Below are 16,536 nucleotides of genomic sequence, written 5' to 3' on the forward strand. Positions count from 1 at the left end.
TGGATGATAGGATGTTAAAAACTCTAACAGCGTGGTGGCCATTTTTAGACAATTCCATCTTTACATTTCAGATACATAATTTAATAGATAACCATTTCTATTAACCTCAGAGTCATTTAGTAGTACTTCACCAAACTCATTGCTAATAGAATCATCCCAATACTCAGTGCTTATGGTTCACCTAAACCAAGTGTTCTTAGCTTGGATTCCATGAACTTGTTGGTTTTTTTTTCCTAATGTTTTGATAACTGTACTTCAATATTATTAATTTCCCAATAATCCAATGTAGTATATTTCATGCATTTCAAAATATTATTTGGAGAAGGGGTCCACAGGCTTCCCTGGACTGACAAAGGGGTCTAGGACACAAGAAAGGTTAAGAATCCCTGACTTAAACCATACCATCAAAATAAGAATTTCATCTCCTCTTACCAAATAACCTTTGGTTTTCATCTTATTTTCTTTTTTTAAAAAATATCTTATTTAACTGTACCTTGTAGGTGTTTAATAAATGTTTATTGACTCAAATTAAATGCATTAACATTTATACATAGTCCTTGGCTATCTGTACCAGAGGAGGGGTTTAGGAATTAGGAATTTATTTCCTAAATCACTTACACTTGACTTTTAGGACTCATATTTGTTCTTGCATTTGAATATTGGTATGTTTGATGTGAGGAGTTCACAAACAAAATAATAAAGTCACTGTGAAGATCCAACTTAGAAGTATCTAAAATGGTATGAGAACGTCCAAGCAGTCTCCCTACTTAGCTTTCCTCTGTTCTCCATTTAATGCTGGAGGTAGATAGCACTATTTTCATGCTAATAAGCACTGGCTAAAATATTCTTACTCTTTTCCTTTAATCTTGTTCGCTATCTGAAATATATCTTTTATAAAATTGGTGAAGTAATTTAGTTTTTTTGTTTAAAAAGAGACAAACTCAAAACTAGGTCTTCTTATCTCTTGATAGTCTATGAAACATAATTAAAATAAATAGATTAGCAATTAAAAGAGTTATTTAAAACAGAGTGCCATAAGGAAGTCAGAAGGAAAACAGTGTGAGTAACCACAGTAAAGAAAAAGGGAGTTCATTGGGTTATGACTCTTGTTCCCGATCCATGAAATTTTAGAGAATCAAAAAGCTGCTAACATTTAAGTTAAAGTCCATTTTAGATCAGCCATAAGATCCAGAGTTCCCTACACTCTCCTCTGATAATTTTTAAAGGGTAATTAAAGGGAAAGTTGCAAACATGTTCGAATTTTAACTTAATAGTCCCTGATGTATTTACGTGAAAATATAGAAAGGGAAGGAAAGGGAAGTAGTACCTACTATGAGCCAGCCACTGTATTAAGTACTTTTACAAATATTATCTCACTTGATCCTTACAACAACCCTGTGAAGTAGGTACTGTTATTGTCCCCATTTTACAATTGAGGAAACCAAGGCAAACAGAAGTTAAGTTACTTGCTGAGGATCACACAGCTAATAAACATCCAAGACTAGACTTAAACTCAGGTCTTCCTGACCCAAACCCAGCATTCTAGCTACCATGCTACCAAGTGCCTCAAGTAATTCCAGAACAATTCTTTCTCTTAGTATATAAATGTGTTTATCATAGTTCATCATTGTCTCAATGGGGACAAGGCTTCCACTAGAAGTCAAAAATCTCCCAAGTTTTTTTTAGTGGGGTAGATGGCTTACAGTTTGGTGAAGAGGCCCAAATCTTGCAGAGTCTTAGAGGCTAAGACTTCTGACAACAGTTTTAATACAGCCTTGAATAAAAAAATGAATTTCATCAGCAAGAAATTGCCATTCCCCAATGTTTATTCTCCAGTCTTTGTACTGTTTTGCCTGTGACCATTTTTTCTCTTTTTTAACAGTTTAGTGGCTGGGTTTTTTTTAACTATTCCTTTCTCTCTTCTTCCAACTTCAAGAGGCCTATACCACATAGTAGATGACTCAGTAATGACCCCTACAATTGCCAGGTCTCTCTGAAAGTCTTTCTTTATTTTCTAAGAGTTTGTTTGATTGTTTTTTTCTTTTTAACAATATAGTGTTAGTTCTTGGTGTTGTTTTTCATTTTAGACTGCACTTTCCTTTGTTCTGTGTAAATGATCCTATTTTGTCGTGAGTTTGGATGATCCCTGAAATATTTGACTTTCACACCAATAGCCGTTGCAATATCTTTAGCAGTCATCAAGAACTGTAACTTTTCCACTTTTCCTTGGACTAACATCTATTTTTTTTAAAACCACAGAATTAAAAACTGGACAAAAGAGAGCTGCCACACTTGTGTGTGCCACTAAATTTATAGTACTCTGCTGATGAAAAGCTAACTAAAGTTAAGAAATCAACTCAGGGGGGTTTCGTGTGACCAAGGTTCTGAGTCAACCCACTTTCATAATAGCACACACGCATGACCATTGCTGTTACAGAATGAAACCATATAGAAATCATTGCTTGTCACAAGTAATTTGTACATTATTATCAACTCATATGTTGCTTTGCTATCTCTTCAAAAATCTCTGAGAAAATGATGGCATCCTTGATGAAGGCATCAGAAGGGAACAGTCAGGTTCTTGTAAACAATATTCTACGGTAGACCACATCTTTACAGTCACGCTATTGCCTGAATAGTATAAGGAATACAAGGTCCCATTTGACTATAAAGAATCATGCTAGAGCAAAAATACTGCCTAAATACTTCAACAATATGTTTTGTATTCATATGGAAGTAATACAAGATTCCTTCACAGAATCACAGAATTTGAGAGTTGAATGAGACCTTGGTGGCCACCTAGTCTAAATAGTACCTGAAGAGAATCCCCAATATAATATACCCAACAAATGGTCAGGCAGCTAGGTGGCACAGTGGATAGATCTCCAGGCTTGGAGTCAGGAAGACACATCTTCCCAAGTTTAAATTGGGCCTCGGACGCTTACTAGCTATGTGACCCTGGACAAGTCCTTAAACCTATTTGCCTCAGTTTCCTCATCTGTAAAATGAGCTGGAGAAGGAAATAGCAAACCACTCCAGTATCTTTGCCCAGAAGAGTCAGACACTGCTGAAATGACTGAACAACAACAACAAATGGTCATCAAACCTCTATTTGAAGACACTGCCCCCCCCGCCCCGATGAAGGGTAACTACTACCTCTCAAAACAGATCATTCCACATTTGGGCAACTCTAATTATTAGGATGTTTTTTCCTAATCTCAAAACTAAAGATACCTCTTTGCTACTTCCACTCATAGCTTCTGGTTCTGTCTGTGGGGCCAAACAGAATAAATTCAATCGCTCTTTAACATAGCAGCCTTCCAATTCTTGAAAATAACTATCATACCCTTCTTCTCCCAATGTTCTCTTCTCCAGGTTAAACATCCCCAGTCCCTTCAACCAGTCCTCAAATGACAGGCTTTTCACCATGTTGGTTGCCCTCCTCTGAATGCTCTCTACCCTATCAAAGTCCTTAAACTACGGAGCCTAGAACTGCACACAGTATTCTATATGTGGCCTTACTAGGGTAGAAGATAGAAGAACTCTCACCTCCTTATTCCTGGAAGTCATGCCTCTCATAATTCAGCCCAAAATCACTTCACATTTTTGGCTGCTATATTACGCTGTTTGCAGTCCACTAAAATACTCAGAACTTTTTCAGACAAATTGCTGTCTAACCAATGCTTCTTCCATTCTGTACTTATGACGCTGATTTTTTGAACCAAAGTATTAGACTTTATATTTATTGCTGTTGAGTTTTATCTTATTAGATTCAGTCTAATAATCTGGTTTGTCATGATCTTTTTGGATCCTGACCCTGTCATTTAGTATGTTAGCTATTCCTCTTAACTTAGTGTCATCTGCAAATCTGATGAGAATATATATACCTCTATCCAAGTCATTGATAAAAATGTTAAGCAACATAGGATCAAGCAGAGATCCCTGGAGCACTCCCCTGGAGACTTTTTAGGTTGTCACTGAAACATTAACAATTACTCTTTGAATCTGACTATTCAACCATTCTGTGGCAAAAGCCACTGATGTGTAGCTGACATGCTCCATTGGGGGAAGGCGATGGAGAGAAACAAGCATTTATATAGTGCTTATTACATTACATATTATAGTGCTACATTACTGTGCTAAAAGCTTTACAACTATTATCCTCATTTGATCCTCACAATAACCCTGAGAGGTAGGCACTATTATTATCTACATTTTACAGTTACAGAAACAGAGGCAAACAGTTTAAGTGACTTGCCCATGGTCATATAGCTAGTAAATGTCTGAGGCCAGATTTGATCTCAGGTCTTTCTGACTCTAGACCCAGCACTCTATCCACTGCGCCACCCCCACCTGTCTCCATTGGCATACAGACAATGTCAAGAGATCTAGAAGAACAACTCAGTGTGTTAGGTGGACCCCCTGTGGAAGATTTATATGGGGACATGGGCAAGTACTGCATGGAACCATTACCATTAGAGGAAGTCCCCACATTGATGAGATTACAGATGAGCTGAAGTATCAGAAAATTCAAAAAACAATAGTGTAGTATCTTTATGAAACAGAAGGGTTGACTCCATGAGCATAGTGAGTGGTAAAGGCAGAGAAGTGCTTCTAGAAATCATTTGGCAACATGGTAGGCAGGAAAGAGAAATGGTTTTCTATCTGAATGAGCTGACATTAAAGGTACCCTAACAGGATAACACAAATAATTCGCAACAAGGAAACACTAAATTGTCAAGTTTGCATTAAACTTACTGATTGAAAGCAAAAGATTGTCGATTAACCAACCATTCCCTTCTTCTTTTAATCTGCATTGTCTAAAGCCCAACCATGAAGTTTAAGGCAATTTTTTTCATGTAAGACATTTTGAAACCTAGCATCTCTCTAAGTAGATGCATTTTTATAGCTAATAGTTGATTTCAAAGAGTAAAACCGCATGTCCCAGTTGAACCTCACAGTAGGTAATTTTGACTGTTGGACTTTTGCACCAGATTTTCAAGGTGAAAGTGTGTTCTTTGTACCCTTGAATACAATTGGCCAACTACAATTTAGAAAGAAAAAAAAGTTGAGGCAAAATTGAATAGCACAATTCCTCAAAAGACTCTGAATGATGGTACTTAGGACTTGAAATTCTTTATTTAATTTTGTAGTGGCCTGCCCTTTATCACAAAGAAATAGAAGAAAATAGCAACCTTGGTGTGGTCTGACTTTGGCTCCCTTAAGGGAGGTAGCCTGGTAAAGTAGAAAGTGTTGGACTTAGAACCAGAGGATCCAGGTTCAAATTCTGACTATTCCACTTATCATTTTTGTGACCTTGAACACGTCATTTTAACCTGTCTGGACCTCAGTTTTTACAATAAAATGAGCGGGGTTGGACTTGGCCTCTTAAGGGTCCTTCCAGGGGTCTCAAGTCTATGATAGAGTCAGAGAAATTGCTGGATGGATGACATTCCCTAATGGGCCTCCATGTCAGGCTAGTCTTAGCTTCAAACCTAGCTTGTGTCAGGAGCTGAACCCTTCCTGCAGGAGACATATTAATTGGTTTAATCAGTAATAGACCAAAGATGTACCAATTAACTTTCATCAGAAGATATAACCCTATCTTGGAGGCTATTGAGTGTGATATACCCAGCATACACAAAACTTGTCATTCCTAAATCATAAAAGCCAGTGTAGATGTGTTCTCTACACTGCATTTGATTTGTCCCCATGAAAGATTTATCACTATAAATTATTTGAGAGCTCTACTATTTTTTTTTTTCGGAAAAGTAGATAAAGAACTTACAGAGGCAATAGTGGCTTTGCAGAAAGCAAACAATCTGAATTAGCCAGGTTATAAGAAATCTGAAATTGCTAGGGACAGTACATATCAGATAGAGATTTCAGCAGAGAAGCAAAGAAAGCCTTTTATGCCTTCAGTAAAATCACAGCAGCTTGGGGTCTTTAAAAGTACTATGCAATTTTACAAATGCCATCTAGCCCTTCCCTTATTCATTCAGTCCTGGCCCAGCTTATAGTTAATCTTCAGTTCTCTATGTATTTGAGAAATGAAGCCTTTATCAGAAACACTGGCTGTAAAAATTGTTTCCCAGCTTTCTTCTTTCCTTCTAATCTTGGTTGCATTGGTTTTGTTTGTGTAAAAACTTTTTTTAATTTAATGTAATAAAAATTATCCATTTTGCATTTAATAACTTTCTCTAAATCTTGCTTGGTCATACATTCTTCCCTTCTCCATAGATCTGACAGGTAAACTATTCCATTCTCTCCTAATTTGCTTATGGTATTGTCCCTCATCTCTAAAACATGTACCCATTTCAACCTTATCTAGTATAGGATGTGAGTATGATTAATCTTCAGTACCTGTCCAAGATACATGTCCTGATTTCCTGACTCAATGAATTGTCCATACATCTGCTTGCAATATTATGAGCAGTATATTACATGCTTCATCTGCTTGGTATTTCCTGTGTGGATTACTAGACTCATTTCTTCTGAGCAGCTGCAGATTTCACCGAGGAAACCACATAGTGTTCTAGAGTTAAATGCAATCAACCCAATGTTATCTGAAAGCGGGATCACCCGCTGGACTTTAGCATCTAGGAAATCTTTCTTCTTTTTTGTGGATTGTGTTCAAAACAACCTCTACAACAGAGGTGTCAAACTCAGGCCTGATCTGACTCCCAAGTTCCACCAAACCAGATTAAAATGTAATTGGGCAATGAGTAACAACATTAAGAAAAATATAATACAACATAGATAATGTAATTTCTGATTGCCTAAGTTACTTTGCCTCCCCCAAAATGTTTCTATTTGAATTTGACACCATAGGCTGACATATTTGGTGCCCTAGTTTTTTGCTTTATTTAATACACGTAATCAATGGATAATTAAACTAAATTATCTCTAAGGTTATGTCCCTTAAGTAACCCTTTGTATGATGGTAACACATACATAGGAATACCTTATTGGAGGAAAGTCTTTAAAGCTATATTTTGCTCTATTGAGTCAAATGGTTTAAAAAAATCAAGCTCAATTTTCAGATTACTAATAGAGATTTAGGGGCCCTATGACAGTGATTTGTTATGTAACCCTCAAAATTGGTGCCTGGTGACAGGTATTCTAGGTAATTTCAGTAAGAGAAAGAGTTATTAATACCATCCTGGTTTCTCTTGCACTTCCCACTTCAAGCACTCATTATAACTGTGTAAGACCTGCATCTAGATCAGGGGTTCTTAATCTTTTTTTTTTTTTTTTTTTTTTTTGGTGTCATGGATCCCTTTGGTAGCCTGGTGAAACCTATAGATGGACCTCTTCCCAGAATAATGTTTTTAAATGCATAAAATACATAGGAAAACAAAGGAAATATTGAATTAGTTCACAGACCCCAGGTTAAAAACCTGCGTTCTAGGACTTAGCATAGTGCCTGGAACATAGTAGGTGTTTAATAAATGTTTATTGCCTCGACTAGATACTTAACATTAAATATTCTGATGTCATGAGCACAAAGTGCTACTTTTATCAATCTTGTGTTGGGTAAGAGAGTTTTCACTATATAGCTTATCTTAATTATTTACTAGTAGGATGTCAGAATTGTGTTTTAACCTTGATCTGTGGCCTTGGGGCTGAATCACTTTGTTTACAACTCCTTAGGTGACATAATGACTGAGCCCAGCAAGAGTTAAGGGGCAAAAAAAAAGTTGAAGTTTTCTTGGATGATCAGAATCACTTATCAGGAAAAGACATTTTAAAACACAAAGTAATTAAATTTGATTACTTGCTTGGACAGAAAATTTTAAATGAAAAGAGGGTAGCTTAGCTAGTGTTTCCATAGTCTCCGAGACATGCCATCCCTTCCCTGTGTTGAAGTGGAGGGTAAGGAGAAGTCGAGTTGGGAGTAGTGTGGAGAAGCTAGACCAGGGTTGGGGAACCTGCAGTCTCAAGGCCATATGTGGCCGTCTAGGTCCTCAAGTGCAGACCTTTGACTGAATCCAAACTTCACAGAACAAATCCCCTTAATAAAAGGATTTGTTCTGTAAAACTTGGACTCCGTCAAAAGGCTGCACCCAAGGACTTAGAAGGCTACATGTGGCCTCAAGGCCACAGGTTCCCCACCCCTGAGCTAGACCTTCCTTCTGGCTCCTCCTGAATGGAAATACAGTAGGAAACATTCTGCATTGCCAGAATTCAAATGTAAATATTAAAATGCATCCCAAGACCGTTTTTTTTTTTAAAGTTCAGATGATACTACTCTCATCCATAGACGCCGATAACTGAGAATTCTGATCACTATGATATAAATGTGTGTAGGATATCGTATAGGACTGCTATTTTGTGTGTGAATACTTAAAATCTGAAATGCTTTGTGAATAGTAAATTTATTCTCTTTAAATTTATTTTTCATTTATTTTAATTTCTCTTTGGCCTAGTTCGCAAGAAACGAGTAGAAGGTGACCGGCGATAACCCAACCATCGGAGAAGTGGAGCTCTGCCTAAGGCAGCTAGCTGTTAAGATCGCAACCTTAAACTCTTGCCCCAGCGAGACCATTTTTGCAAAGGTCATTCATTTCCGTTAATTGCTTCCTCTTTATTCACACCACTAATGCGTTAACTTTATTTGGTATGTGTGTGTGTAACATTATTTCTCTCTGATGAATAATGTGCACATATTTTTATTTTCATCATGTGTGATTCTGGCATGCACAGTGAACAGTGGATTGATATAGACTTTAGTTGAGTGGCAATCACCAGGAATGACATTAACTGCCTTCGTATAGGAATTTCTTGCCCAATTTATTCAGTGTAACCAACTTGTCACTTCCCATAGAAGTTCATTTTTAACCACAAAGAGGATTTTAGTATATAAGGTATGTTTTTAGGTATAGTTGTTTTTATCAAGCCCTAGCTCTGTTTACATACACTGCTTTGAGTTAGGCTAATTGTTACAGAGACATTCTGCTGATATAACAAAAGAAATGTGCCAGTATTGCCAACCCTATATTGGGTGAGAGTATAGAAGGATTCCATGGGACTGGAAAATTACTGAAAGAAAATGTCCTACCTATGGTGGGCCAGTAGTATCATCATCACATGTGGAGGAGCATCACTTTACCTTTAACAGCCTTAGGAAAACAACTACAAAGTATTTACCAGCCCACAAATATGTTATTTACCAGCCAACAGATCAACAGGTAGTGAAATTAATTCAAACTCCCATCACTATTTTGTCCAGCATACATTATTTCTTACTGTCAACCAATGGTAATGATTTGAAAGGCTGTTTTAACATTTTTCAAAATAGTTTTTAACATTTTAACAAAAGGTAAAAGCTTGTTGGAGCTCTGCATTCCTTTTAAATTCACCATACTACTGTTCATTAAGATTTTCTTTGAACTGCACTTTTGAGATGCACTGTTTGGACTAATTATAAACCTCTGTGGCTTTGTCTACATGGTGCCAAAACAACAGAATGAAAAGTGAAAAAATCAGATCAGTTCTGTTTTGTCTTCCCAGTACCGAAGATCCTGCTGTTTGGGAACACACCAGTATAGACTGGATTTTTCACTTGTCATCTAGATGTTTCCCATAGTGCAGACATAGCCTATGAGAATACAAGTGACTTAACTGGATATTTAATCTGCATAATGTTTTTAACCTAATCATTCAGTACTAAATGAAAGAAAAGCATGCTACAAGAACAACGGTAGGCAGCCTTGACTATTGGTGCTACCGAGTGGCATCTGAGGCATTCTACAACTCCTCTCCATGCATATTTCTTTTTTTCCTCTTTTCTTTCCTTGTCTCGTATTTCTTCTATTTTCCCTCTAACTTTCTTTTTCCTCCTCTTTCCTTCCTTCTTTCCTGATTTTTCCTTATCCCCTAACTAAGCCTGGGCCTTGCTGGTATTACCAGCTGACACACACACAGACCAAATTCAGAATTTAAGTTCTGTGGCCAATTATTTCTGCCGTGTGGACACAATTTTTCTCAGTAGCATTAAAATAAGTTAATGAGAAAGTATAGATATGTTGTGTTACAGCTCTTAATTTGTAGAATACTGGATCAACATTTAGTACACAGTCTTTTTTTTTAATTAAGTATTTCTAATCATTATGTCTTGTGTTATCCTTATCCTTTGTTATCTGGGTCTTCAAAACAGCTTAAAATTAGGGTTATGGTCAGCATATATGCTGAAATCTATAGACATTTTCATCTGTTAAATGAAGCAGTTGGATTTAAGCTCTTTAAAGTTTAAAAAAATTTTTTTATAGTTCTAGCATGAAATGAAATTGAGCTATGTGCCCCAAATTACTTGGACTTTCATAATCACCCTGATGTTCGCTTTCCAACTTTGCAGGACATCACAAAGTCCCCAGGGCCAGTGAGTAGAGAAAACCCACCTTCATTCTAGAAATCACCATAGGAACAGTTCTTATGTAGAATCACTTACTGGAAGCCAGCAGCCTCTACTTTTCACCAGCCATCAAATATCATAACATAGAGGCTAACTAAACAAATGTCTAAGCCTATTGCCATCTTTAAACTAAAAATAAAGGCAGTGTTGCCTAATGGGCTGGAGTACTAGGCTTGGGGTAAGAAAGATCTAAGTATAAGTCCAGTCTCAAGAGACTTAGCAGTTGTATGAACTTGGGCAAGTCCAGACACCTCTCTGTGCCTCAATTTCCTTATCTGTAAAAGAATGGTGTTTAATACAAGCACCTACTTTACAGGGTTGTATGAGGCTCAAATGAGACAATGTGTGTAAAGCATTTTGGAAACCTTGAAAGCATTGTTTCTATGTTAGTTATTATTACTCAGTATATATGCTGACACCCTTGTTCTACCCTCATGCAAAAAAACAAACAAACAAAAAAATTTTAGAAACAGGCTTCACCTCAGACCAACTTTCCATCAGTCAAGAATTGAAGAAGACACAATTACTCCCTAGCCAGAAGTGAAACAAGTTATAATCTGTGTACCATACATTAATGAGCTAATGACATTTTGCATGATGATCTTATAAAAAATTCAGATAAACAACCTGAATTTACTATGTGCTAGGCACTGGGGGAAATACACAGTATCCCCCTCAAGTAACTTGAAGTTTAGTCTTGAAAGAACCTTTGCATTTCTTTGTGGGTCTTTTGGTTGTAGAGGTGGGGAAAATGTGAACAGGAGATTTGTTGCAAACACTTTATATCTACCAAACTGAGGGCAGGGATTGTGCCTTACCTACACTCTGTATTGCTCCCGCCATAGTGCAACGAGTGCTTAATGTATCTGTTTTGGATTTACTTTAGTAGAAATTTAGATATATACTTGATACCCAGCAGGTGTTGCTATGGAGGATAGTTTAACTGAGGGGAATTCTCCCCCTTTCTGGATTGGGGAAGTAAATAGAACTGGTTCTTCCTTACCACACCTGTCTCCACCCATTGGAGCTGGCTCAAGTTATGACCTTCTCTTGAGGTCCTTAGCTCTAGTCCCTCTGCCTTCTCTTCTGGGTGTGGGGAGCAGAAGGTGGGGAGAGGTGTTGTGATGGAAAAAGCCCAACGGACCTTTGTTCAAAACAACCTCTCAATTAGTTCATGAGGGTTTTAACCTATGATAAGGGTCCCAGTACCACATGACTTTTTTTCTCTGCAAAGTTCAAAAGGTTAAAAATACAGATTATTCATAAAATTCATAAAGCTCAAGTCCCCACAAAATATTTCAATTACCAGACTGAAAGTGGGATGTTTAAGCTAGTTGAATTCTGTATAGTCAATTATTCTCAGACTTCCCCTCCCCTCCTTATCAAATTATATAGCAAAAATATCAACTCAGGACACAATGAAATGATCTTCATCTAGGAAACCATCATTAAAAATACAAATAACCAGTAAGCAAAAAAGTTGAATGTGGCCAAGAAACACTTAGTAATCACTATGCCAGCCATTACACAAAACAGTAAAACAGAAGAGAATAATCAAAATTCAGTAGAATTTCTGAAGTCTGATTGCACATCCAAAGCTTATAGTTTCCTCTCCCTCTTCTGTAATTACATCAGTCCTGGAAAAGGGAAGGTCAAAATAACTGTTTTTCCACCATAAAGCAATCACTATTATCCCTTAATTCCCCATATTCTTTCCTACCTCAAATATTCCAATTACTTCCTCCTAAAAAAACAAAAAACAAAATAAAAATAAAAACACTTAAGCTCATAAGATGCCAGAACTGGAAAAATAATGCTGTGGCATTACCAAGGGAAGCTTAGCAAAACTTGATAAGGGACATAGAATCATATTCTTAGCAGGAGTTAGGCCTCCTCCTAGTGAACGGCAAGTCTATAAAGGCATGTTTTGAATCCATTTGAAGGAGAAAAAAAGGTGTTAGCCAACAACCCCGCCCCCACCTTCCCATTCCTTTCCTTCGACCGTGGATCTATTTATTTTGTGGTTTGAATATTTAGAAAACTGATTGGGGATTTTTGAGGGGAAGGAGGAGGAACTGAGGGCTAATTGCCTAATGGCAAAACTAATAGCAGCTCAGCTCCACTCCCCACTGAGCTATTTCCTGCCTGCTGTACAAACAGCTATTATTGCACCATCAGTAAAAAAAAAGGACTAAGAACAGTAAACTTTAGATTTGCAGCCTGATCCCAAGCACAGATCTTTCCAGGGAAACCTCTCATTCAAAGATATGCAAAAGGCTCCTCTTTCCCACTTTCACTCATTGGCACTTGGAAAAAAGGGAAAACACCTGAAACTTCCCACCATCCTTTTCATTTTGAGCCCAAAGACTGCTTATCAAGGGGGGTTGACCCTTCATCCAGGGATGGATCACCTGAATAGTGAGACTAGAGGAGACCTTGGTATGGTTTATTTAAAGGAACTGAGGACATTTCACCTGGAAAAGAGAAGACATGAATGATGGAGGGAAGAGGCCCTACCTAGCATGGTTGCTGGGTTCAGATATCTGAAAGATTGTCATGTGGAAGAAGTAGGCTCTCGGCTTCTGATCACAGACTTTGCTGTGGGTGGGAACTTACAAGGGAAGCTGATTTTGATTCAAATATAAGGAAACACTTTCCAACAATTAAAGTTGTCTAAAAATGGAATTGGCTGCCATGGTGAATTCCCCCATCATGATAGGTCTCAAAGTGGGAACTGAATGTTCGGTCCTTGGGGATGTCGATAGGATTTATGATGTGAATAAGGAGTGAACTAGATAATCTCCCAACTCTTTCAATCTGATCTCTTATTCTGCAACCCTGCTGGGCCTCTTCCTCCTCCCCACAGTTGTCAGTCTTTTACGGTAAATAAGGTAAGGATTAGCAGACTAGGATAAGTTCATCTGAAGTCAAGATTTGGTTTGGGAAATTGAAATTGGTAAATTTACTCATTTTACATTAAGCCCATAGGTAGAGCCCATTATTTTTCAAGGGCAGGAAGTCTTTTAAGACATATACACAGTGATACGTTGTATTTATTTCTTTTTTAAAGAGTGATTACTTGTGTCACTATGAATAGGGTTGTGGGAGAAAACCCACATAGAGAGGGCCTACATGTGACTGTGCACCTGATCCTCCTCTCAGCCCTGTCTATTCCTCCCAAGTATGATTGGTTTTTAGGAATGCATGGGGTAAGGAGATATTCTCTTCTTCCATTTCTTCCTTTTTTCTATCCTTGACTTGGTTTTGTTTCCCATATGGTATTAAAAATCAATCTGCCTAGGATGAGCCCTATCCTAATACATGAAGGAAGAAGACAGTTATAATAGGAATTTGGGTCCTGGGCCACGGGTTTGGGGAGTGGAACCGAAAGGGGATGAGGGGAAGAGAGAATCAAAAAACAGGAGGTAGTTTGTAATGTGGCCCTATTATCCTCCTTTTGTTATCAAGCTCTCAGAGAGTTCTCCTTACCCAGCAGCCTCATTACAGGTGCTAGCTCTGGTGCTAAAAGGGAAAAACTTACCCGTTTTATGTCTGATTAGGTTTTCCCCGATCATAGCAGCCATCTTATTATCACCAGCAGTCAAGCTTTGGTCCTGATAGTATTCTGCCACCACCAAGACCACCAGGAACCTTTATGACCCAAAGCCCTATATGAAGAGCTCTATTTCATCACCATTCTATGGAAGAGGTGGGAAAGTAAGTGTTTATTTACGAGTCAGAAAAGAAAAGTACTTTTGAACTGGGATTCAAATCATCAGTACAGTCAGTAATAAAAGGATGAAGCTTTCATGCTGGCTAGTAACAGCATATATAATTAACTATTTATTCACACTAATGGAAGAGAAGCAGTGGCATAGATAACCCAAAATATAAAACAATACAAACATTACCTTTTCTTTCCATACTTATAAAATGAAGATAATAATGCTTACACTACCTAGCTTACATGGTGATTTCGAAAATGTCTAATTTCCTATTACCCTATTTATTCACACAATTCCCTTTATCCCTTTTAAGTAGGTATTTTAGCACTAAATGAGATAATAAATGTGAAAATGCTTTAAAAATAATGCTATACAAATGCAAGGCAGTATGATATTTAGTGTTAAGATACGTTATATTTTTGTAACAAATCTACCTTCCTCACTGTCATATTTATTTACATAGGTTCCCTTATTCCTTTCCTGGCAGAAATCTTTGTTACTATATAAAGAAGGTTAACAATTAAGGTAGCATAAATTCTAATCCTAGTCTTGCCACTTACTAGCCCTTTGCCTGGGTCTCAGTTTCTCTCACCTGTCAAATGAGTTAAAATTGAATTAAAATTCTTTCTAGCTCTCATTTGATTATTTTCACTTACTTGCTCTGCTTCTTTGGATAGAAGAGAACCCAGGAGAACCTGATCTGCTAATACAGCATCATTTCTCTCTTAGTAGAGCCTCTGAAAGTTTGATAAGAGGACAAATATACAAAGCGGTCAAGAGACATTCTTTCAGTAAGAAGGATCTTTTAACCCTCTTCTGTGGCTTTTACCAAGTCTTTGAAGGGATTTCTAACAAGCACACTGCCAAGGAGGAAATCATGTGAATGGAAAAAATAATATTTTCTCCTTCAAGTTAGGAGATAGTATGGCAGCATGAAAATATTTGAAAATATGTAAGAGGAAAAATCTTCCATTACAATTAAACATAGCATGTAATCTCTTTTTCATATCAATTATTTTACAAGTCCTAAGCACACATTAGCTAGTTAGGGTTATGAGATGATGGGAAAGGAATAAGGAAGAAGCCTAGATAAGCTATACAGTGAAAATGGGATGTGTGTGAAACATACTTATAAGGAATCTTTGTTTTAGAACCAAATATTGCTAGTGACAATCTTTAATTTTAAAATATGTACGTATTCCAATTTCAAATTATTATTTCCTTCAGCATGAGTTTCTTTAAAATCTGTAATATTCCTGAAATTATTTTTAATTGAACCTTTGGTTATATTTCAATCTCTTCATCAGATCAAGAGAAACAAACATAAAGCATCTTAACCCACCAATATATGCATGCTGCTCTGTAATAGTATAATCCATTTGGATGCTTTGTGATATATGGCAATGTGAACCTGTATTATTTTTTTGACCAGAACAAAGGAAATGGCACCGTGGTGAACTGTCTGAAGTTATCTAAGCAGCAGTGTGTGATTGTGTTATCATTGGGCTAGCTCGCTTTAGAAAAATCCATGGAGTCTCACTTTCCTTTTCATTTATAAAATTGCCCCACCTTACATAAACAACTGATTTCTCTTATTAATGAATTAAAGGCCATTTTTCCATTAGTTATGGAGATAGTGAAGTCGGACAAAGGTTAGAGAGCAAATGTATGATATAAAAAGTATCAAATAAATCATTGGCTCGATCTGTGGAGGGTTTATGAAAAAGACGATGGAGAAGAACCACACAAGAGGTATGGAGAAAGTGCCCATACTAGTGAAATAACACATCCATAAAGCAAATTATCCTGAAAAGATTCTAATTGATTAAAACAGGTAAACAATTTTATGACCCCTTAGGGCATTAACCAGGCCCAATACTCAACAGAATATGAAATACTTAGTCAAAATTTCTTTGCCATCAAAGGTTTAATATTGTATTTATTTGTTCCAAATAAAAACTTAAAGAAAATTTGGGGTTATTAACATGTCCTTTATAAATGAAACAAAAGTCCAAGTGTGTCTGGATAAACTTTGTGTATATCATTTCATGTTATTTCTTTTTTTTTTTCCCAAATAAAATGCCCATGTGAAAGTAAAGGTTTGTCTTTGTGTTTGTGTATAGCAGAATGTGAAATGGTGTGTTAATTGTACTTACAAGCTCCTCAAGGGCAGGAATGATTTTGTGGAAAGAGCACTGGGTTAAGAGATCAGAACACCCGGACTCTTTCTAATCCTGTCACTCGCTAGCTGGGTAACTTTGTGTCATTTTCTTTGACTGAGCCTCAGTTTTCTTATCTGCAATATGAAAATAATAAGTGAGGGACGGAGTGGAAATGGAATTCTCTGCCCTTACATCTCACAGGACCCAATAACATCGTACTTGTAGAGTTGCAAGG

General features: G+C 37.1%; 1 protein-coding gene across 2 annotated transcripts in view; it reads left to right on the forward strand.

Moving 5' to 3' along the window:
- TMOD2 (tropomodulin 2) overlaps positions 1-10,074 on the forward strand; it is a 47,467-nt gene extending 37,393 nt beyond the window's left edge. For both annotated transcript variants that reach the window (XM_027840818.1, XM_027840819.1), the window contains one exon: positions 8,430-10,074. In XM_027840818.1, coding sequence (XP_027696619.1) covers positions 8,430-8,464 — 35 coding nt within the window. In that variant the 3' untranslated portion in view covers positions 8,465-10,074. The remainder of the gene's footprint in view (positions 1-8,429) is intronic.
- The last annotated feature ends 6,462 nt before the right edge of the window (positions 10,075-16,536 follow it).

This window comes from Vombatus ursinus, unplaced genomic scaffold (assembly GCF_900497805.2).
Source record: "Vombatus ursinus unplaced genomic scaffold, bare-nosed wombat genome assembly UNPS02014848.1, whole genome shotgun sequence".
NCBI classification, from domain to species: Eukaryota; Metazoa; Chordata; class Mammalia; order Diprotodontia; family Vombatidae; genus Vombatus; species Vombatus ursinus.